This window comes from Hippopotamus amphibius, chromosome 4 (assembly GCF_030028045.1).
Source record: "Hippopotamus amphibius kiboko isolate mHipAmp2 chromosome 4, mHipAmp2.hap2, whole genome shotgun sequence".
Taxonomy (NCBI): domain Eukaryota; kingdom Metazoa; phylum Chordata; class Mammalia; order Artiodactyla; family Hippopotamidae; genus Hippopotamus; species Hippopotamus amphibius.
In genome coordinates this window covers 174,035,677-174,059,238 of record NC_080189.1, presented here as the reverse complement: position 1 = coordinate 174,059,238, position 23,562 = coordinate 174,035,677, and the positions used below count along the sequence as shown (strand labels likewise).

The 23,562-nt window shown below is 46.1% G+C and overlaps 2 protein-coding genes across 3 annotated transcripts in view; one reads left to right on the top strand and one right to left on the bottom strand.

Moving 5' to 3' along the window:
* NRDE2 (NRDE-2, necessary for RNA interference, domain containing) overlaps positions 1-9,286 on the top strand; it is a 52,861-nt gene extending 43,575 nt beyond the window's left edge. For both annotated transcript variants that reach the window (XM_057730934.1, XM_057730933.1), the window contains exons 10-15: positions 445-831; positions 1,586-2,514; positions 3,615-3,753; positions 6,924-6,995; positions 7,509-8,435; positions 9,149-9,286. In XM_057730934.1, coding sequence (XP_057586917.1) covers positions 445-831; positions 1,586-2,514; positions 3,615-3,753; positions 6,924-6,995; positions 7,509-7,634 — 1,653 coding nt within the window. In that variant the 3' untranslated portion in view covers positions 7,635-8,435; positions 9,149-9,286. The remainder of the gene's footprint in view (positions 1-444; positions 832-1,585; positions 2,515-3,614; positions 3,754-6,923; positions 6,996-7,508; positions 8,436-9,148) is intronic.
* A 26-nt stretch (positions 9,287-9,312) lies between these two features.
* PSMC1 (proteasome 26S subunit, ATPase 1) lies at positions 9,313-21,702 on the bottom strand. The gene is made up of 11 exons (XM_057730936.1): positions 21,630-21,702; positions 18,248-18,301; positions 17,555-17,651; positions 15,894-16,018; positions 15,516-15,701; positions 15,199-15,327; positions 14,206-14,302; positions 11,876-12,065; positions 11,240-11,391; positions 10,471-10,625; positions 9,313-9,666 (listed from the first exon to the last, which is right to left on the bottom strand). The coding sequence occupies exons 1-11, from the start codon at positions 21,630-21,632 to the stop codon at positions 9,532-9,534; spliced, it is 1,323 nt and encodes a 440-aa protein (XP_057586919.1). The 5' UTR covers positions 21,633-21,702; the 3' UTR covers positions 9,313-9,531.
* Between the last annotated feature and the right edge of the window lie 1,860 nt (positions 21,703-23,562).

Genomic DNA, 23,562 nt, shown 5'->3' with positions numbered 1-23,562 from the left:
CAGCAGTTTTGTACAAAGAAACCACAAAATAGTAAAGTTCTTCTATCTGAAAATAAAAATTTTTCACAATTGTAACTTATCAAAGTAACTACAAAAGCAGTTATATGTGTTCTCAGAAGTGCATGTGATTCTAGATTTCCTATGACTCTATTAGGAGCCTGTGAAAGTTTCCGCTGTGGCGTCCCCTCCCGCCGAGGAATCGCAGGAGCACTGTGAGATGCTGCCGGCGCCGCAGGGCCCCCGGCACTCACCCTCCCGCCCTCAGCTTGCCTTGGGAGGCCTCTAGCTTTTTTGCATCTTCCCGAAAACCTAGCTCCTGTATATTTTAAATTTAGTTTGAATAATGTTGACTCATAAGTGTATCCATATACAAAAAATTGTGGCGAAAATTGTGAAGGCTTTTCTGTGTGCTCATTTGGTCACTTGGTTTTGTCCTTGTTGCAGGTGTTGTTTGATGATATCGGGCAGTCTCTGATCCGACTCTGCAGCCCGGACCTTCAGTTTCAGCTGATTGCGGCCTTTCTGCAGTTCTTGGGTGTGCCTTCCGGCTTCAGCCCTCCGGCCGCCTGCCTCTATCTGGCCATGGATGAGAACAGCATCTTCGACAATGAACTTTATGAGGAAAAGCCCTTGACTTTTCTCAACCTTTCATTTTCCGGTGTCAGCTGTGTCGGCCACACGGACCAGCTGGGTTGCCGGCGCCAGACCAGGGGTCACAGTCGAGAGGGCGAGGAGTTCATCCGCAATGTCTTCCACCTCGTGATGCCTTTGTTTTCAGGCAGGGAGAGGGCTCAGCTCTGCTTCTCCTGGTTACGGTACGAGATCGCAAAGGTAACTCCAGCCTCCTCCGCCCCTGTGTGGGGACTCATGTCCTGTCGCTGTTTGTAAACGGGAGGGCCAGGCTCTTGGTGTTCCTCAGGGCGCTGGGCCACAGCACCTCCTCCTTCAGGGACCCAGAGGCACCCGGTGTGTAGCTGCCCCTTCTGAGGGGCCTCGGGGAGGAGCAGGAAGCGGGAGTAAGTCTGCTCATCGGGGATGGGAGCTGTTTGTTGTGTTGACTCTGTATTACCAGATGTCTTGATTATGTGAGCAGTTAGTGTTAAGAACCAAGCTTAAGCTTAAGCCGGGTCAGAGGATTTACGGGCTTATTAAAATAGATAAAATAAGCCACTTACTTACCCCGCTGTTTATATCTGTTATCTGCCAGAAATTCATCTAGGGTTGACTCCTCTGCCCTCTGCTGGCCACCAGCTAGTATTGAATTTTAACACCCAAAGTTCTGATGTTTTACTGCACGTTCCACACACTAGGGCTAAAATTTGGTGGTCACCTATCTTTGGAGAAGAACATTTGGAGTATATAAGCCTTGTTTATAGGGGTTTCAGATGGAAACCTGGGTGTGTTCATTTTGGGGCTCCTGTGGCCTTGGTTAGAATCCTCATTTCTCAGAGAGCCTATGTTTACCAAACATGTGATAAAGGAAGGCAGAGTAGACGCCTTGTGTGGCTTTCTGCAGTTGACAGTACAGAAGGATGTCTTTACTATCACAGAGCACTTGGAGTCATTCTTTTCTTTTTACCTTCAGGTCGTTTGGTGTCTGCACACTAAAAACAAGAAGAGATTAAAGTCACAAGGAAAGAACTGCAAAAAACTAGCTAAGAATCTCCTTAAGGAGCCAGACAACCGCAACAATTTTTGTCTCTGGAAGCAGTATGCGCATGTGGAGTGGTTGCTTGGCAACACAGAGGATGCCAGAAAGGTTTTCGATACAGCACTCAGCATGGCAGGGAGCAGAGAACTGAAGAACCATGAGCTGTGTGAGCTTGGTCTCCTCTATGCTGAGCTCGAGGTAGAGCTGTTGCCAGACGTGAGAGGGGCTGCCCCAGCCCGAGCCGTTCACGTATTGACCAGCCTGACTGAGAACGGGCCCTACGGGTCCTACACCGGGCAGGTCTTGGCCGTTCACATTTTGAAAGCTCGGAAGGCTTATGAACACGCGCTGCACGACTGTTTGGGGGAGAGCGGTGTCTCCAGTCCAGCTCCCTGCGATTCCTTTAGCCGCCTGATTAGCCTGGTTAAATGCTTTATGCTCTTCCAGTATTTGACCACAGGGATCGACGCTGCTGTGCGGATATTCGAGCAGGTGTTTGCGAAACTCAAGGGCTCTGTTTCCGCAGAGGGCCCTGGCCTGGAGGGCAGTGCCAGCCCCCCGAGCCTGAGCAGTGTCCTCGAGGCCGTCACCCTCATGTACACGAGCCTGCTCAGATTCCACGTGAAAGTCGCCGTCTACCCTCTGGCTCCTCTGCGAGAGGCTCTCTCGGAGGCTTTAAAGTTGTACCCGGGCAACCAGGTTCTTTGGAGGTCGTATGTACAGATTCAGAATAAGACCCACAGTGCCAGTAAGACCAGAAGATTCTTCGATGCGATCACCAGGTCTGCCAAACCCTTGGAGCCGTGGTTGTTTGCAATTGAAGCTGAGAAAATGAGGAAGAGACTGGTGGAAACTGTGCAGAGGTAATTACAGAACACCTTGTTCGTGTACCCACACACCTTTACGCAGTGCTTGCCGTGTTCCCACCACCCACTGGGCCTCTGGGATACAGACATGATTGCGGCCCCGGGCTTGGGACATCTGTCGGGGGTTCTCCGTGTTGTTGTAAAAGATGTTGAAAAAGGAATGAGAGACTTGCAAGAAGCAGCACCCCTTCGTCAGAGGCTCTTGTGGCTGTCTTCCTAGGCCACGATTTTTGGGGTCCTGAGCGCTGCTTACGGTGCATGCGTGTTGACTGCCAGGCCTTCAGGTGTCTGAGAAGCTGTAGTGAAAGCGTGGGGGTGAGAGCACAGGCTTTGCAGTTGGAATCTGGAGTCAGATCCCCGCGCTTCCACTTTCCAGCTGAGTGATCCTGGGCGAGTCAGTTCACGTCTCCAGTAGGTTCCCTTTCTGTAAAATGGGAGCCGTTAAGGAACCTACCTCAGAGGGTTGCTGGCAAGGGCGAGTGCTGAGCACAAAGGGGGTGCAAACTAATTGCTAGCCTCTTATTACTGATGATAACAGTGTCATGTTTTAAATGTCTTTTTTTTTTTTTGGCTACAGTATTTTTTATCTGAAGATTAAACGATAGGCTTGGGAACGTAGTGGCTCAGGCCTCATTGTTCCTTTCAGAATCTTTGTTGTTGCTTCACTCTGACCCTAAATATCGAGTCTTCAGAATTGTCTCTGAAGAGTAGTTCAGTTTACTTGTTTTTTACCTCTCCCATTAGGATTTTATTCACTCTACTTTTCACTGAAAGGTCTTTCCTTCCCACACGGTAAAATTTGCACTCTACTGATTGAAAGGGTAGGTTTTCCTTAGAAAGCAGAGAGGCAAGGAGCTTGTGTGCCTTGTAGGCAGACTCAGCGTGGCGGAGACACCACAGAACCTGGGCTCTGCCTTCCTCTGACCCTGGGGGAGCCACACCCTACCTGTACCCCCCACTCCCCCACCCCCACCCCTGTGCCCCCAGACCTGGGGGACAGCGTTGTCACTGACCTCTGCTGTCAGTGACTTATCTCTTCGCACTGCAATGCAGGTGTGAGAAATTGCCTCGGAGTCACATGAGCCTTTGTCTTGCAGGGTAGATGGTAGGGAGGTCTACGCCACCATTCCCGAGACCGGCCTGACGCATCGGATCAGAGCCCTGTTTGAGAACGCGATGCGGAGCGACTACGGCAGCCAGTGCCCCTTACTGTGGAGGGTGTACTTGAATTTTTTGGTAAGAAAAGATGTGGAGGTTTTGTGTTTGTGCAGAGCTCTGCTTCCTCCTTCGTGAGTGAGCAGTGCAGGTGTCCAGCCGCCCCTGCACAGGGAGGCGGGGAGGGCTGGGCTCCCCACACGCCTCTCGGCCTCGGCTCCTCCTGTGAGCACCCTGGTGGGGTGACGTCACGTCTCTCAGGACGTGGGAGGGGTCACAGGTTGCCTTTTCTCCTGGGGGCTTTGGTAGAATGTCAGCCAGGAGCGATGCCTGGGCTGTTTGGTGCAGCATAATGTCAGGTGCGTCTCTCCGAGTTCCTTGTTGAGTCAGCAGCTTGGAAATGGTTTAAGAGCTTTCATTTGAAAGAGACCCAAATTTGTTGCCATTCTGCTTCTAAGAATTTCCAGGTGCTGGTTCTGTTTTGTTACTAAAAGATAACATTCTGTCTGGAATGTAGTTTTTAAAATAGACATTTCCAAAGCAGCATTGTTTTTACTTAAAAGTACCACAGCGGTGGAATATGGTGAGATGCCATTCAGTTGTGTTAATGTGTATGCAGCTGAAAGGCGGTTCCTGGGCTTCATTCACGGACTCTGAATTGGCTTTGCCTTTGGTTAAAAGCCTGGCATTGGGCTGGGCCTCCTTTACTATAGTACGTCTGCTGCCAAGTTGCATGCTTTTATAGAAACACCGTCTTCTAGGCCACTTGAGTATTGTTTAGCTCAAGGCTATTAAATCATATCAAAGTGACCTCCATTGCATATTGTACCTTTCAGAAGCCAGGCATCACCTTCCTTATACATAAATATTGTTATATTTCTGATTATTTCCATAGGAAAATTTCTCAGAATTTGATCAAAGTATTTGAACATTTCCCATTGACATTTGACAGAGTCAGGTGTAAAGAGATACAGAGAAAGTTAGGGGTTAGGAGAGGTTTGGGCCTCCCCCATCCTCTCAGAGTCTGGAACTCATCTGGGAGCACATCCCCTGACCTTTGAGAGGCCTGAGGAGCAGGGGAGGATGTATTTCGGGACAGCAGCTCATAGGCATACCCAGGACAAACGGCCACAACTTTGTGGGCGGAAGTCAGCATCAAGATGAATTACCACAGAAGTTTCTGTGTTTTTAATGTTTATTCTTCAGACTCAAAAGCTCAGATTTTGTGTCTTGACTCCCTTGTGTGAAATGGAAACCTTCAGAAGTCCAGATGCCAGTGTGGTGTCTGTCCGTGGGCACATGTGCCCTGGACACAGGCCCTGCCCGTTAACCAGAGGAGGCCGCTGGGGTGGCAGCAGGAGAGCTGGGCTCCCATCTAGCTCCACTCCTGTCGCCACGCCCCTCAGCCAAAGGAGCACATCAGATGCTTCCTAATAGTTCCAGCGCTAATACTCTGTGAATCTAAGCCGATGAAAGACTTAAAATGAAAGTTTAAAGAGAGGGAGAGCTTGCACATTTGCCGGTTTAACTTCTCCAGTCTTTTTTAGGTAGAGACAAGTAGGGTGAAGTGCAAGCTTGTCCTAGTTTTCCTGAGGATCTGTCATGAGCCAAGTCTGGGTGGACTGTAGACACAAGAATTCTTGTTGACTTGGAAAAAAATGTCGGGGGATGTTAAGGAATTTGTATCTTTTTGGAGAGATTAGCATCAGACCAGGAATCAGTTAGAGCAGTGATTTCCCCTGGCAGTTCCTGAGGCATCTGGGTGGGCTCCTAACACTTTGATAAACACAGTGAAAAAATCAAATTAGGGCCAGGAGAGGCAGGAAGCCGTGGGGCCACTGTGGAAAGGTGTGCGTCTGGCTCCGTGGAGGAGAAACAGTCACCACCGTGCTTTTGCCGGGCGTTTAACCCTTTCGTGCCTGATACAGCAAAGGCATTTTCCACTGGCGGGTTGGTGAAGGCAGTAGCAGAAGGCAGTTCGCATTTCAGGCTAGCCAACTTCTGTACCGGGATTTGCTGGATTCCAGGGTTATCTGTGAGTCTCACAAATGCAGTGGTTGAGCTAGTAATATAATTTTTCTTCGAAGAACAAACAAAGCCTTAAGTGTAGTTACTGTTTTAGCAGGACACTTAAGTATTTTGGTGTGTGAAGGAAGGACAGCTCACGCTGGCTTCTTGGGTATAAATTCAGAGGTCCAGGCTCAGAATGGCCGAGGCTCATGCCAGGGAGGGAGGCAGGAGTCCCCCAGGCCACACGGCTGCCTGTGGGTGGCATTTGGAGGGGCTGAGGAAGGCCTGAGCCTTGCCTGGAGGTTATTATAGATGTTGGTTCCAACCCAAAGTGACAGTCTCTCTGACTGTGGGTGTTACCCTCAAAGACCTGAAAGGAGGCGAGGCCGTCCTTGGTAGACAGAGGTCCTGAGCTGTACACGGGAGTCTCTTGATGCTGTCCCCCGCGTTTCTGGGAGGTTGGTCAACAGTCCTCACCGGTCCCATCCGACACCATGCACCAGCCGCCTGGTGGGAAAGCGCTCCTGTGGGAGTGGGAAGTCTGGGGGAGGCGGGCGGGCAGGGAGCCCTGGAACAGACTGCAGCTGCACAAGCTCGGCCTGTGCCCACTCACAGCGGCAGGCGCCCGCCCGGGGAGCTGCCCGGTGGGCTGGGACTCCCTGGAGGGTGGACAGATCCCTTCCTGGGTCTTGGGAGAGGCCCGGGGGGATGGGGATGGGGGGGCACACACTGCTCCAGCTTCCACAGCTGGTGTGGGAAACGCGCCTGTGAGTCGAGGTAAGATATAAGGATTTTATATCTTAGTATAAGAATGTGGTTAAAAACGTGCTGGATATCTGCACTCTCAGACTGAAATTCCTCACTGGCAATTTGCTTTTGATAAGGTTACTGATTCAGTGATTGCGGTTATCTCGTTTCTCTAAGATAGTTTTCAGAAAATAGCAACTGTTCAAGCAAATATTTTCTGTGTAAAGAGATCACCCTCACCTCACACAGGAGGCCTCTTTCTCGGCGCCCTTCGTCGCGCCAGGCATGATGGCCCACAGTGAAGGAGGAGATGAAAACTAGTCAAGGGTTGAAGGTCGATTCCAGGCCTGTTGAGACACAGCAGTGGCCCCTGAGGGCGTCCGTGGTACCTGGACCCACACCACCCAGCAGCCACGGTGGCGGTGACGGGTGGATCAGCACCGGGACGGCCTTGGCTTCTTTCATCAGTTCTGTGCTTTTTCCCCTTGCCTCAGGTTTCCTTAGGAAATAAAGAAAGAAGCAAAGGCGTGTTCTACAAAGCGCTTCAGAATTGTCCTTGGGCAAAGGTAAGTTCTAAAGGCCATGTCTCTTCAGGTTCCCACGGACCTTCCTGCAAAGCCTTGTCTCTCACTGTCATGGGGACAGGGCGCCTCCCAGGCCTTTCCAGAGTCAAAGTATCCCCTTTGGAGACTGAGGGGCATTGTTTCTGTTCTCTGCACTGGAGCTGGTGTTTCGTGGGAGCGTTGCTGCGGGCAGCTGGTTCGCAGCATTTGTCCAAAGCTCAGCCCCACTGCTCAGAGCGTTGGGACCTGTGTCCCAGCTTTGCCCTACTGAGCCCCCATCAGGAGGCATTCAGGAACCAGACTGATGGCGACCACAGTGTCTGCCAACTCCTGGCCCCGCTTTGGAAAGAGAGGGCCATACTTTGAGTTTACTCACTTGCCTTCTGCTTTTGAGTTCAGTGTCCTTCCTGAAGCACGTGGAGGCGCTGCCGGGTTAGGACAGCGAAGGGGAGCAGGGGCTGTGGGGGGGCAGCGGGCGGGGCAGCCGGCTGACAAGGGTGTTGCTCTCCGCCCCAGGTGCTGTACATGGACGCCGTGGAGTACTTCCCCGATGAGATGCAGGAGATTCTGGACCTGATGACGGAGAAGGAGCTCCGGGTGCGCCTGCCGCTGGAGGAGCTGGAGCTGCTGCTTGAGGACTAGAGACCAGGAGGGGAGGGTGCCTGCCCTGTGGGAGCCAGGAGGAGCCAGGAGAGATGGGGACACATGTGCAGACGTGTGTTAAGACCTCTGCCTGATAGTTTGTGTCTGGATTCTCAGTCTCTCACCTCTTGCACATTTTTGTATGTGCAAATGACACAAAAGCTATTCTGCATATTATATATGTGAATATGTATATGTATGTACATAGACAAGAATCACGCCAGTGATAACTGCACCTGTCATGGTTGGTGTGAGTTCTCGTTAGGTCCGCTCTTCCCCTTCCCAGCCAGGGCCTGCCCTGCCAGGGTGAATGTACCTTCTCAGTTGGCATCCTTGGTGGTCCTGCCAAGTCTCCTGAGTCTTGCAGTTGAAAGAAAGGTCTTCTTGCTCAATACTAGGACCCCCTCCCTGGGGCTGGTTAGAGATTTTGCCCTTATCTTCAGACCAAAGCAGTGGGGAGTCGCTTAAAACATGGTGTTCTCACCCTATCAAATGTGTTCAGAGCTCTTATTCCCTGAGCCCTACCCGGTGACATCTCTATGGACCCAGCAGCCAGCATCACCTGGGAGCTTGTGAGCCATGCAGACCCTCAGGCCCCACCGAAGCCCGGCTGTCAGCACCTGGGCTCTAACAGGACCCCTGTTAGGGGACTGTGTGTGCACAGCACAGCGTGGACAGCACTGCCAGAACAAATAAGGCCCCTGTTGCAGGGGAGCTCACAGGGACCACGGTTGCAGAGAGTGGAAAGCGGAGCCAGCTCCTTCCTATCAGAGCCAGCCCCGCCTGTGACACGTGCTGAAGGTACGCTTTCAGCCATGTTGGCCACACTCTCATTCTGATTTCTAAGAGCTGTAACATCTGAGAGGAAGTTGCTTTACCTTCTCTGAGGTCTTGCTTTTAAAAAAGTGGACCACTTCTCTCCGGCTCTTTTTTTTTTTTTTTTTAAATCACGCTCTCTAGAATTGCTGGAAGCATGCTTCCATGGCAGCTCAGCCAGAAGAGCCAGTGTTGTGGACTAGAATTCTGGCTAGAAATCAACGGACACGGGTTGGGAAAAAGAAGGGGAGGGCAGCACAGCTAGAACATGTTCTAAAGAGTGTCTCCGAGCACCCAAGGAAGTTGGCCAGCCACCCAAGTGGAGGCTTTCTTTGATCTGCCCCACTTATGGGCTCTGAGACTGTTCAGAAAGGAAAGACAAGAGTAGGAAATAGATGAAGAAAGGGAAGCTCTGACACATATTTGAACACTCTTGGGAGGGATGAGGTTCTGAGCCCGAGAACACGGAATGTTAGGGCTGGTATGAGATTCTTTAGCCCTGCCCTTTTGAGATTTCTTTTAGGAACCCTCAGTCTCTTAGCAACACCAACACTTCTTTCCTGCCTCCAGAATGCTGAGAACTCACGTGCTCCACAGATCTTCCAAAAGGGAAGCCACAGCCATATGAACTCAGCCTTTGAGGCTTAAACAACAAAAGATGGCTGGCTATTTACTTACGATCATTTCTTTCCCATTAGCCGCTGTTGAACAGCTGCCACCAGCTCTGGGGATGTGACATGAGGGCAGCAGGTGTTGAAGTCTGCAGTCCTCTTGGTCACCCAGAAGCTTCCGCAACACCTGGATCCACCCACTTGCTGCTGCTGAGTGGCAGGTGAGGAGGGTCCAGAAACAGGATTCAGTGTTTGAGAAAGAGCACGCTTTATTGGGAAGAGAGCACTGCACGTGACCAACAGACGAAGGCAGCCCCACGGGCATCCTACACATCATGCTCGAAAGGTACTCGGGATGCTCTGCTAACGAAGATCAACCGGCACGCAGACTCCTGGGCAGCCTCCCTGCCCTCACACCTCGGAGGGGTCAGGACACTCCCAACCTTTCCCTGGAAGGCAACTGTGGTCTGCTAGAGATAGAGCCCCTCGGGGGTGCCTTCTTGTTTTTTATAAAGAACATTTTCTTTAGACTTTTTGAAGTCTTCATTTGTTACTTTCATTCTACGTTCTCTCAAGGCCATCAGACCAGCTTCTGTACAGATTGCCTGTAAGAAAGAATAGTACGTTCAGAAAGTGAAATACTTTTTATTCTAACAATTCAGAGAGCACTATTTTGAAAGCTGGTGTAGGCAGCCAGACTAACCACAGATTTCTCAAACCATTTGGGAACGATTTGATTTTTTTTAATGTTTTAAGCATTCTAATTATTTTCTCAAAGGACCTGAGATGGTATAAACTGGGAGTATTTCCCTAAGGAAGAAGACTGGCTCAGGTTCTAACCAGCTGTGTGGCCTGGCAGGTCAGTAAATTCTCACAGCTCTCCTTTTGTTAAAGGGAGTAATCTTCCTGAGAAATAGATAAAATTATATCCAGAAATTTAGAGGCCACATAGAGTGTACATCTATTTCATTTATCTACAGTTGTAGAGAACATGCATTCTGGTTAAATATTTACACGTTTCAGTACAGTATTTATTCTAATGTATTTATTTCCTCAATAATTACTTGCCAAAAGTAAAATAAGAACCCAAGCAACATGATGTGATTAAAAACAAAATCCTGGCATTGAAGATTCTATCTGGTTATGGCCTTTAGGATACTTTTTTCAAATGGCTCAGGAAAAAAAAGTGTGTTTCTCCATACAGAGAGAAAAGAAACAGGTAAAAGGGTAACATCTGGTAAATGGAGGTGATGAATATATGGGTGTTTACTATTTTTGGAACTTCTCTGAAAGCTTGAAATTTTTCTAAATGCCAGGCCTTGCTTTAAACTCTGGTCACCTGCAAAGAAATGTCCAAACTCACAGACACGTGACAAAACAAAGAGGTACAATCCAGCCCAGGTTCTCACCTTGATGTCGGCACCAGAGAGGTCATCTTTAGCCATAATCAAGTCATCCAGGGTTACGTCGTCGGCCAGCGTCATCCTGCTCGTGTGGATCTGAAAGATGCGCTTCTTCGTCTTTTCATCGGGCAGGGGGAACTCGATCTTCCTGTCGATGCGGCCTGTGGGTATAGAAGGTTTTCAGTCACACCCCTGGGCACCCCAGCCCTGGCTCAGGGAGTGGCCTTTGTCTCCTCACACATGTGGTCTCAGACACACAGTGACGTGTGGGAAGGAGGTCCAAATCTTAAAGAGCAAACACTCATCTCTGTAGTCTGTAAAGTCAACATCTGAATTCATCTCGTTTAAAAAATCCTTTCTGCTCTGGTACTTTCAGAAACAAATGAAATGAGTGATTCCTATATGGCATAGTTAGTGGAAAAAGATCAACCATGTTAAAAACATTACAGAAGAGAGTAAACAAATTAGCTACTGCTTCTTTTGGTACTACCTGAATGTAAAAAATGGACCTATGCTATCAGATGAATTATTTCTTAAAAAAAAAAAAAAAAGACATCTTGACGCTGAAAGGGACCAAGCTACACAGACCACAATCACGATCTTACTTAACTATTACCTCAAGAGGACATAGTTTTAGTAAGTTATTCTAAGTTTCAAGGCGTATTTGCCTTTATACATATTATTTATATTCTCCCCAAGTGCTCTTAAGAAATACAAATCCACATAAGCACACGATGAAACAAAAAATCCACGATGAAACAAAAGCAAACCTGACCTGGTCTGATAAGTGCTGGGTCCAATGTCTCTATTCGGTTTGTGGCCATGATGACTTTCACGTCTCCCCTTGAATCAAACCCGTCCAACTGGTTCAACAGCTCCAACATTGTTCGCTGAATTTCTCTCTCACCCCCGGAATTGGAGTCATACCTTTGAAAAAGAAGCAAGGGAGGAGTGAAGACCCAACTGATCTCCTGTTAAAGGAGAATGACAAAATACAGCTCTGTCCAAACCTGTATGTCACACCCTCCCAAAGCCCAACTTAAGCAACACGTTATTTTCCCTATAGCAGTTTTCACGCCTGAAATTATATCATTTATTTAGCCTCCACATTTAAGCTCCTCAAGGGCAAGACTCATCTTCACGGCTGTGTCTCCAGAGTCTGGATGGTGCCAGGCTCAAAGTGGGTGCTCAAGGCACAGCTACGACTGACCAGTCAACTGCCAGGTAGTTGTTACCTGGCACATGGGAGAGCAGAGCCTAGAGCACCCACGGAGAGCTAGCTGCACAGTAGGGACCATGGCAAACCAACATGCAAGCTATGTAGGGAGTGCCCAACGGTCGTTCATTCTCAGAGAAGAGCTACATGGGTTTTTACCTCTAAACAATGCAGAGGAGGTAAGAAAAAGTCTACCTTTTTGTCCCAATAGCATCAATTTCATCAATAAACACGATGGATGGTGCGTGTTCTTCAGCAACTCGAAACAGTTCCCGAACGAGTTTGGGCCCATCGCCTAGGTACTTCTGAATAAGTTCAGAGCCAACCACTCTCAAGAAAGTGGCCGAGGTTTGGTTTGCTACTGCTTTGGCTAGTAAGGTTTTACCTATTTTAGATTGAAAAAGAAAAAGGGAAAAAAACCTCAAGTGCTGTTCTAACTTTAAAACTCTCATCACCACCTTAAAAAGACATCAAGAATGGGTGGAACCCTCTATGAAAGGCATTATGTTTTCCAAAGCAGATGAGGAAATTTAGAAGAACTTAAAAAACGTATTTTCATTATTTTTAATTGTCTTCCTAAATTCATCATGATAATGTCAAAAAATACTTATTACTGCAAGTTATTCAAATTTGCATATAACATTAAGCTGACTCATGCAACCAGGGTAAGAGAACCAAACTCAACTCCTACAAAACTATCAGTGATGAGAAAAAGACCTGGGAGTCCTAGGTTTTGACCAAAGGACACCGTTCCTTCCGGGGCTACCTGAAGATGCTGCTGTGGGCTTGCCCCAGGGCTCAGTCAGCTTAGCCAAGACCAGCTCCTGATGAAGCCCATAGTGGAGAGCTGCTGAAAACTCAAGAGACTTTTCTGTTTGCAGTGTGCCCCTATGGGAAGTTCCTCACTAATCTCAGGAAGACCTACATTTCCAAGCCTGCTCTGTTCCCTGATACTCCTCTTTCAGGTCAAGAACAAGAGTCAGTGAAGAGTACCAGTTTGAGAACTTTAGAGCTCAAGACCATGGCCCCTTTGATGGTGAGGGCTGGGAAGTGACCTCAGGACATAGAGGCTGTTAGAGCCAGAGCTGGTAGAGGACCACCATTAGCCCTATAGGGGAAGGGGAGCAGGCTGGCAGGTGAGTGAGTGAGTGAGTGAGTGACTGAGTGAGTGAGTGAGTGAGTGAGTGACAGAAAAGAGTTTGTGCAAGTGGGAAGGAGGACAAGGAGCTAAGCTTTGTAACAAGATGGTGCAGTGATGTTCCCTCAGTTGGGTGGCCAGGAGTGGCTGGACTGCTCCCTGAGAGCAACAATTAAGGATGGCAGACAGAAGACCAGAAGGACCTTCTAAATGGATGGGATGTTACAGTCTAGAAGCAGCCGAGTTCAGCTGCTGGGATGTTCAATGGCCAGGGGGATCCCTGAACCAGTCTCTTCCTCCTCCTGACAGGCCTGCCACCCAGTGCTTCACTCTAGCCCTTTGCAGTACATATGCCCCAAAGAAGGCTCATGGCTGCAGGTCAGAAGGCCTGTGTTCCAGCTCCAGCCCCAGTACCAGTTCAACCCCCAGAGCTACAGGGCCTTGGGCCAGTCGCTGGCCTCTCCGAAGCTCACTTTCCTGGGCTATAAAATGACAGGCTGCAGTAGCTCCCTGCCTCAGAGTACAGCTGGCTCCCCGTCCCTCCAGTGTGGGCAATCCTCAGTACAGCTCCTCTTGGGAACCATGGCTTCAGTTCACTCAATCAAATGACCTCTCTTCCTTTGGAATTTACGTAACGATGAATTTACGAAGCCCTGGGCTATACAACTTACTCAGGTCAACTTACTGTATAATGAACCAAATATGTATATACATTTTTATCTTCATCCGTTCATTCATCCAGTGTTATACTCACTCAGCACCAATGGACCAGAAGAATGAACCTAATCTGAACAGCACAGGGTAGCTTTTAAATCAGTGGTCCTGCACCAAGGTGCTGATGCGTGGCCACACTCCAGATGAACAGACCAGAATCTTCAGGGAGGGGAGCAGGCATCAGTATTTTTTAAAGCTACCAAGGTGATTCCAATGTACAGCCAAAGTTGAGCAGCCTGTTTATTTTTATTTCTTCTTACAAACTATTTTCAACATACAATACTCTTAAAAATATTTAAAAGTATTATGTTTTACAACATATAAATCTAGCACATTTAAGAAATGCACTCACACTGAGCAGGCATTTTTGGGGGGTGCCGGTTGTAATCCCTACTACTGTTTGTAACACATTAACTCTGTTAAGTCTACAGTTACAAGCCTAAGATAGTTCAGTTTCTTAGTACATCTATTACACAGAAAAACATACTTTCATGTAATAGGTATGTTTCCAGAGGAGGTGCTTATTCAAAAACGTCCAAAATGTTGCTTAGAGCACATTTTTAAACTAAGGAAGTGGCATCCTCACTCAACAGCTAAGTCATTATAAGCAGCTAATGCCACTGCTCAAGAGATGAGCTCAGTGCCTGGAAAGCAACCAGTGCAGCATACGTACCTGTGCCGGGTGGACCATAGAGAATGACCCCCTTAGGGGGCTTTATGCCCATCTCTTCATAATATTCAGGATGAGTGAGAGGAAGCTCCACAGATTCCTAAAGAAAACAAACACCTGGTAAAAATGAAAGGCTTTCTTACTGAAATGTATCAGATTCATTAACTGGCATCATAGGCATATCTCACTTTCAACAAAAATAAACTAAAATTTCAATTATTCCTGTTAGAGACAATCTTTGACTTGCACCAGCAGCAAGGACATACTGAAGATGACCTCTGTCCTACCTGAGCTCCCAGCAACCACCCCGTCCTCCTAATAGCACCCAATTTCCCTTTCACTTCCCAGTAAAAGTCAGCCTTGAGCAACATTTAAGTCCCTCCTGAGCAAAAGGAACTTAAAGCTAAAATGCACCCTTTTCAATGAAACTGCAGGCAGGAACTGGCAACATTTTCTGTTGTTGTCACCACCCAGGGACATAATGGCTATTTCCCAGCTGTCTGAGAGTCACCAGTGGAGATCTGTGATCACTCCGAATGACCTCCCTTCAGATGAAAGAACTGCAGAGGGCTGGCCCACAGCCATCCTGAATGACCATGTGCCCCCAACCCCAGGACCATGGCAGGAGCTGGGATTATGTTCTAGATCCCAGCACTGTGTAAGTGTGTGCCACTCACCCTACCCCCAAACATCACTGGAGGTTTCTGGGTAGCCACAGCTGAAGTCAACACAATTGCAAACATATTCACACACATAATTATTAAACATTACATGTAACAAGTATTAAGCTGCATCTGCCGCCACAACTATCATAATTTATACTTCTATTACCTAACTCAGTATTAACACAAAACACCACCACTGGCAAGCTCCAAGTCAGTTACTGGTCTGATCAACAAAGAAAAAATAAAACATGCAAAACAATCCAAACACCCTAAATAAGATAGTAGTGAAAAACCAAAGGTTTAAAAGCCCAGAGCTGGTTCCCAGACATACCTTAATTTCCTGGATTTGGTTGTCCAACCCCCCAATATCAGCATAGGTCTCCTGGGGGGCCTTTTCCACCTTCATCACCGTGACCAAGGGATCCGTGTCATCCATCAGCACCCCTATCACAGCATGCACCTAACAGGGAACACGACACTTCAACACAGGAACATGAAGTTCACGCAACCTGTTTACAACAAAATGGCAATCACAGAATTTTCTCAACCCTTAGGAGTGCTCTGGTGATCTACTTCCATGGGATGGGCGGACACATCTATGAGGAAGGAGAAAGCACTCCGACGGGCTTTCTTAGACTATCAACTTACCTTGTGGTTGAGCAGGACCGAGCAGCCCGGTTCCAACAGATCCTTGTCTACAAATGAAAGAATGCTGACGTAGTGTTCTGAGCCCACAGACGTAGACACAATGGCATGATTGTCATCAATGATCTCTTCCAAGGTTCCTACCGACATTGGGGTCCCCCTCAGATCATCCACCTTTGATCTTTCCTCCTACATAAGAGTAGGCCGAGAAGAAAAAATAGATTAGACCTAAGAAGTAGAGGATGCTGACAGTTCACTAGATTTACAAAGCAGCTGGTGTTTTTAAAGGGCAGCTACATAATGATTCATTAAAGCCTGAAAGGTTCAACTACTTGAATTTCATTTTGTAAAAAAATAAATTTTAGTAATTTCTCAATTTACCTCTTGCTTTTCTTCCAAAGGCTTCATTTGTTCCTGATTTCTAATGAATTCTTCCTCCATGAGAAGATAGTCTTTAATTCTCTCTAACTTCAATAATTTTAACCGGCACTGAGTGTGAGGTGTCACTGTAATTAAAAATTGTTTTATTATACGTGGAGCTTGAAGTTTGCAATTAATTCAGTTCATCCTTAAGAAAAAGTTAACACTTAAAATAAGCTTATTTTAGTTGGATAGACTCTGAAAAATTCAGTTTGGTGACCCTAAGTAGGCAGGTGCCTAAATGAAAAGGGGAAAGGGACTTTGGCAAATATGTAAAAATGGGGATGAGGTCTATGACCAAAGAGATAATACAAATGACATATGCTAACTGTCTATAAAGAAGAAAATACTCATTAACCAAAAAAGATAGTTTGCTTTGGTTTATTATTCCTCACAGGTACTAATGAAAATAGCTGCAGGTGCTGTTCAGTCGATATAGGTTGTGGCGCCCTGGCCCTAACACATGCATCCATTTACAGCAGGACTGTGGAACACTGGGGATATTAACATAAGTGCAAAGATTTTTTTCCACACTCATGTGTTGTTTCTTTTGGCTTAAAGTCTCATGCTACATAGGAATTTTAACATTTACACAGACAAATCTGTCAGTCTTTTCTTTTGTGGTTTCTGGATGTCTTGGCTTCTTCAAAAGGTCTTCTTCCCCTAAAGTTAAATATATTCCTGAATTTCCTTTTATTTACTTATTTGCATGTGTATATCTAATTCATCTAAAGCAAGAGGTCTAAATTCATTTTCTATGAGTAACAAATAAAAGATGCCAGCCATTTATATTAAATAACCCCATCCTCTTCCACAGAACAGAAATGCCACCTTTACCATATACTTGTAACTTGACTCTGTTTTTGAACTGTATATGCTCTTCTGGTGATGTGATGATCTACTCTTTATCAATACCGTATTGATTCGTTATGGTAGGTTAATGGCACATTTTTTTTTTACTGACTCTATTATTAACCAAGCAATATTTTAAAAATTAGTTTACTGCATCTAAGCAAGAAGGGACTTTGTTTAGATGGCAGATGAGGATGGCAGAGGTATTTGAGCTGAAGCAAGCAGCCATGGAAGGACTGGGGGAAGGACATTTTCAAGCAGAGAGAAGCAAAGGCCCTGATGCCCAGGAGATTCAAAGGACACAAGGCAAGGCATTGTGAAGGACAGGCAAGGGCCGAGGATGGAGAGGTGGGCTGGGTCAGGTCACCTGGTTTGAGTTTCATTCCTTCTTTAGTAGGAAGCCACTGAAAAATTTTATGTTCAAGCATCGCATGCTGTGAGTTCCAATATAGTGAATTCCATTTCTTCATGAAATAAGTGTATGTCTAAGGTACTCTAGCTCAACCTGAGTTTTCTAATCTAACCCTGTACTCTAATACACTAGAGGAGCTGGTTATTTAAAGGAAATTAATGGAGTTTCTTAAAATGAGACATAGTCGTATCCTGTCTGTACTGTTAAAACCAAAATGCAGCTTTTATCCCAACCTAGAGAAGACTGTACGAAGTCACAGACCTAGAGCTTCAACCACACCCTATTTCCTGTCTCCACATTCAGACCTCTAAGCTACACACAGAGACAGTTCCCCTAAGAATTGGAACCATGTCGTTACCCAGGGGCAGTTTGCTGGCAGCATCTGGTCCCTTTGTTTTCTTCTTCTTTTTCCCCACTCTAGTTGGTACAGGAGGTTCATATTTCTTTTTCTTGTCCTTGAGTTTTTAGAATAGCAAGGAAAAAAAATTACACAAAAATCATATTAAAATACAAACTCATTTATGCAGGACCATCATCTATTTCCAAGGGATATAATTTTCCACATTTTTTAGGATGCTATTAAAAACTGTCCTAAAAAACCCCCCAAATCTGTTTTTACATTCCTGAAGTTTTAATATGTGAATGGAACTGATCTTTCTTTTTTACAATACACATTGATATTCAATAAGGAACAGAGGTCAGAATTCAGAGTTATATGCCAAAAGTCTGAGTTGAAGTAATTTGACACAATTTTTCACACCTAAGGATATTAAACACTAAAATTACAGGCAATTTATTTTAACACTTCTGTAATGTTATTACTTTTACACCTTTAAAAATCATTAATTCATAAATACCTAATTGACGATCAATAATCTTTTGTAAAACATGAAAAGAGTATTGTATCTGTAGGCCAGGCTGGTTAAATGAATACAGATCATTTATTTTGCATTTTAAAATTCATGAATCCCCAAAGAACTTCTCAGCTGAGATCTGACATTTTCCACAATTCACTCACATGACAGACATATCTGGCTTCTTATTTATTTACCTTGTCATCCTTCTTTCCACCTCCAGGACCATGACCACCACTCTGACTTTGACCCTGAAAAAAAAAAAAATTAAGACATAGGTATAAATTCAGAATATGATCACTTCAAAAAACCCTTCTTATTCTCCTGTGATTCTGACACCAACACCTCCCCCTCACTTTAACATTTCTGAACTCAAAATACCTTGCAGTCAATGTGTACATTTAATGTGGCAGAATTTTTTTTCCTGAAAAGCTGTTAGTAGCTCACCTAAGATGGTGTACCTTACCACAGACTGCATCTTTTTTTTTTTTCAGGCTGCATCTTAAATCAAGGACAACTCTACTAAGAAACAGATATAACTAGTGTGTCATGATGAGACTAAGATCTTAAGACCACACCTTCTTGAGGGGAAGGTATAGGGCTTGACATTCTCTAATACAAAACTACCTGGCTGAGGCCACCAAGAACCTATTTCATGAAATTGGGCCATGTAAGCTAAATCATTTAACCTATTCAACAATCATTTAGGGACTTCCCTGGTGGTCCAGTGGTTAAGACTCCGTCCTCCCAATGCAGGGGGCACAGGTTTAATTCCTGATTGGGGAACTAAGATCTCCTACGCCATATGGTGGGAAAAAAAAAAAAAACCAACCATTTATCAATCACTTACTCCTTACTAGGTTCACACCAAGATCCAGGAGACTTTCGTTTCAATGACAGCTTAAATACCTCCCATCCCTATAGCCTGGGGCGCTCGGGCAGGACCTTCTTCCCAATCTAAAAGTTGAATCACCTTAACCTATCAAGAAATTAGTGTATTAATAAGCTCAGTGGGATTTCTGACTTTAAAATAGACCCTTCAGTTACAGGACAATGTTCTACACAGAGCAATGTCTCAGAAATGATGTCTCAGTCTCCTCAAATCACTTCCTCTAAATTAGTACACCACCAGCTTCATCATCAAGACAAAACAACCCTCTCATGGTTACCTAAAAGAGCAAAGTCAAATCTATTTCCCCACTTTCAGGACTCTTAAAATTTTGCACTTTATTTTGAAGAAGGTAATTAAGGGCTCTGAGAAATTTGGGGAAATAGAATTAGTTTTACTGAAATAAGCTGTCCAAATTATAGGCCTTTAACAATTATTTATACCCCTAAGAAAATGTGCTGAGGCAGCTAATGTTTGTGGTGTGTTTACTATGTGCCTAAGTCTGTACTAGACATTTTCCTTCACCACTGCATTAATACCAGACAATCCTTCAAGATAGGGTTCATTATTACTACTTTCTAGATAAGGAACTGCAACAAGCCTAGGAACATTGGCTATGGAAATAAATGCATTCAGGTTTGGATTCTGACTTCATTCCTAATAGGCTATGTGATCTCAGGTAAGTTAAGTCACCTCTCTGAGCCTTGATGTCCTTAACTGGAAAGAGGGGATGATAATAGCTCATATCTGCAGCTGAAAATGAGATAACGCGCGTAAAACACTTCACGCTTGCATGACTCATAGTACCTACTCACCAATACAATATTATCGGTGAATAAGAAATGTTAGGGTCACGACTTTCTCAGTCTGGTTATAAAGTCTGGGCTCTGCAACAAATCCATTCTGGTTCAGTTCTTCACTCTCTCTTTTGTCCATTCCGTCTCTGTTTTTGTTCAGGCCATCGTTACCTTATCTGGGCTCTAGTCTTCCAACTGAAAATTCCAGGTCTAGTTTCTTCCCTCACCAATCCAACTATTAAACCTTCCACAACGAACAGCCAATCCTCTAAATCTCCTCAAAAACCTTGAACTGCTTCCTAGCATTTGTGGTGTAATGTCCAAACTCTTTAGCTTGGCACGCCTGGCCCTCGCCAAATTGGCTGCAACTAACCTTTCCCAAGTTCATCCGCCTTTTCCATGATCCTGCAAGTCTGGCCCCACCGGAGGATGTTTTCCTGAGTTGGACCCGAACTCCTTCATGCCTGGGGCATTTACGTGATGTTTCTCAGTCTTGAATGATAACAACTCTATGTTATACTATATGCCAAGCAGTGTGCTCAACATTCTCAGGGTATCACCTTGTTTTATTCTTACAGACTCTATGAGGTTGGCACTATCATAAGGAAACGAAGGCTCAGAGAGGTTAAGGGACTTGCCTGTTGTCACAAAGCTCATCAGAGAGGTAGCCGGATATCACACTCAGGTCCTCTGGACACCCATACCTGTGTTTCTCTACTGCATGGATAACTAGTACATCATAGCTAAGACCCACAGAATCTGTGTTCTAGCACAGCAGCTTACCCTGTCTCACTTTCCTTCTTGGTAAAATGAGGATAATAATTCCCTCACGGGACTAATGAGAATAACGACCAATGCTGGAAAAGCACCTGCCACAAACCTATCATTCCTAGGATACTGCTACCCCACAGTCCTTCTAAGACCTAGAAGACTGCGGTCGCAACTTCCTGCTATTCAGATACAGGCCAAACACATTCCCATCTCAGGCCCTTTGCACTTGCTGTTCCTCCCGCCTGCACCACTTTCCCTCAAATATCTGCACAAGCTACTCTCTCATTTTATTTAGATCCCTCCTCAAATCTCACCTTCTCATTGGGACTCGCGGACACCCTAGGTAAAACAGCCACCCCTCCCCATCCTATCCCTTTCTACAGAACAACCTTAAGCAACGGCCACCCGCCCATCTCTATCCCGCCCCAACACCATATCACATATTCCTTCGTCTACTTTTTGTCTGCCTTCTCCAGAATGTAAGCTCCAAGAGGCAGAGCCTATGTCAGTCACGCTCACCCCCTGTATGCCGTGCCCAGAGCAGTGCAGCATCAATCCCTGAACTAACAAATAAATACCAGCTGCTTTTACTGTTCCTAACACACCACAGGACCTTTCCCTCCGAGCTCCGCCTGACAGGAGACGTCTTAAGGCCTCGGCCAAATGCCCCCACTCGGGGCGGTCCCCCAAGACTCTCTCCTCCTCAGCTGGAGCGAATCCCTCGCTCCGCTCTAGCCGCGCATCCCTCCACCCGCGCGGCTGCGAAGGCCCTCGTCCCAGTCATTCAAGGAGGCTCTCCTGAAACTCCCCGCGCCGGTCAGCAGAGCCCCGGCCGGCGGAGGAGTGAGGCCGGGCCACCTGACCCTCTCCGCCGCCCCCTGCCCGCCTGGGGGCCCCTCCGTGCCGAGCCCCGGCCCCAGGGCCCCGGGGTCCCGGGGAAAGGCCCGCCGGTCGGCCCCGGCCCGAGATGGACCTCAACATGGGCCCCGGGACCCTTCGTACCGCCAGGAGACCGGGCCAGCGGGCGGACTAAGCGCCTCGGGCAGTCGCCCGTTTCTCTCGCCTCTGGCCACCTCGATCCCGCCGCACCGTCACTATCAGCCGAAACCCTTAGTCACTCACCATCTTGCTTCGGCCGCTCGAGCCGCCGCTGCCGGAAGTGCACCGCCACGGCGGTCCATCAGAGGCGGAAGTTGACGAGGGACGCCACGGAAGCCGACAGGAACCAAATTCCGCACGGACCAAATTACGCTCTCAGGGCTCCTGCTCGCGGGGGGGCAGTGGTGCACTAATTTACAAGCGAGATGTAAGCCTTATAAATATTTCACTTGAAAAAAGTTTTAAGTCGCAGTTGTTAGGTTATTGTCAGCAACTTAAGACCATGACCTCGACTGTCAAAGAACTAAGACACTGAGAAAATATAAAATTTTTTAAACATGCAAAAATCAAGCTGAGAAAAACTTAACTTCTCCAAGAACTGAAATGGCATTTGGAACTGAGAAGTTAACATATACTTTTGCACCAACATTTAGGCTCTCATTTGGTCTCTGGAATTAATCTGCTCACCTGAGAGTTTGTCTTATGCATCATCTTAATTTTTTTTTTCTGATGACTTGCGGTTTGTGATGATGCAAAATGTTGTCTTACAAGTCCTCATCTTGCACCCAGTTTGTAAAGTTCGTCATTTATTATGTCCATCAAGACATCCGAAAGGTGACAAGCATCCTTTTGGCCTTGGGAAATTCCCATAACAGGTGCTCAAAATGCTGCATCTCGCTGAACTGGAGAGATGGATTTGTCCGATTCCTGCCCGCCACCCCCATCCCATCCAGATTAGTTTAGGCATTTTATTTTTGAAACATTAAAAATATTTCCCTAACACACAACAGGAAATTACTCTTTCCGTATCATCATCACTAAGATACTGTAATAGAAAGTCTTGACACTGTCGACCTCCACTAACAAATCTAGCATCTACATGATACGTGAAGTGATGTGATAGGTTAGGGGCAAGACAACTCTCCCTTTATGAATGCTAAAAGCAACTCCAGATTTGTACAGGGTGTCCAGGGAATCTGTGTGTTATCTGAAGAAGTGTAGTGCTCCTGAGATGGTGTCACATTCAAAGAATATAGGCTAATAGTCAAAACTTAAGAAGTTATTCTGGAGGTTATTCATGAAGAAGGAGTTCTTAATGCAGAGCAAATATGGTCCTTTCTTTTCTCCCCATCAGGGACCCTCGCGATATCCTCCAGCCAGCTGACAGCCATCAGCGTAGGGGAAGAAACCAGCAGGCTGGAATATCTCTTCACAGATACTAAATCTTTTATTTAAAAAAGAAGAGCAATTAAACAGGCAGTCAGCACAGGGGTTAAGGGCATGGGCCCCCACTTCAGGTCTCCTTTCTGGCTTTCTCACTAAGGCGCTGTGTGGTCTTGATAAGTTATTTAAGCCCTTTGTGCCTCAGTTTTGCCATCTATGAAATAGGGGCCTTAAGAGTTCTTCCCTCGATAAATTAGGAGTTTGGGATTAACATACACACACTACTATATGTAGAATACATAACCAACAAGGACCTACTGTATAGCACAGGGAACTCTACTCAATTTTCTGTAATAACCTATATGGGAAAAGAATCTGAAAAAGAATGAATATTTGTATATGCATAACTGAAACACTATGCTGTACACCTGAAACTAATGCAACATTGTAAATCAACTATACTCCAATAAAATTAAAAAAAAAAAAAAAAGAGTTCCTCCCTCACAGAGTCCTTGTTTGAGAAATGAAGTGCCCAGAACTCTAAGCATCGGCTACAATTATTATCAGTAGTATTTTTAATATACAAATTTCTCCTGGTTTCCTCATCCTGTGCTATCTCAAATGGTCACATATCCCTCACAGAATTTATAACCTACTGGTGCATGGATCTTCAAACAGGTTTCCTTACCTGTGTCCTCAAAAATACTTTGCAAAACCATGTATTCTGTGACACATTTCTAAGTTGGCATCTAAATTTCATCATAAGTTTAAATAGCTACAAAGAATCCATGCA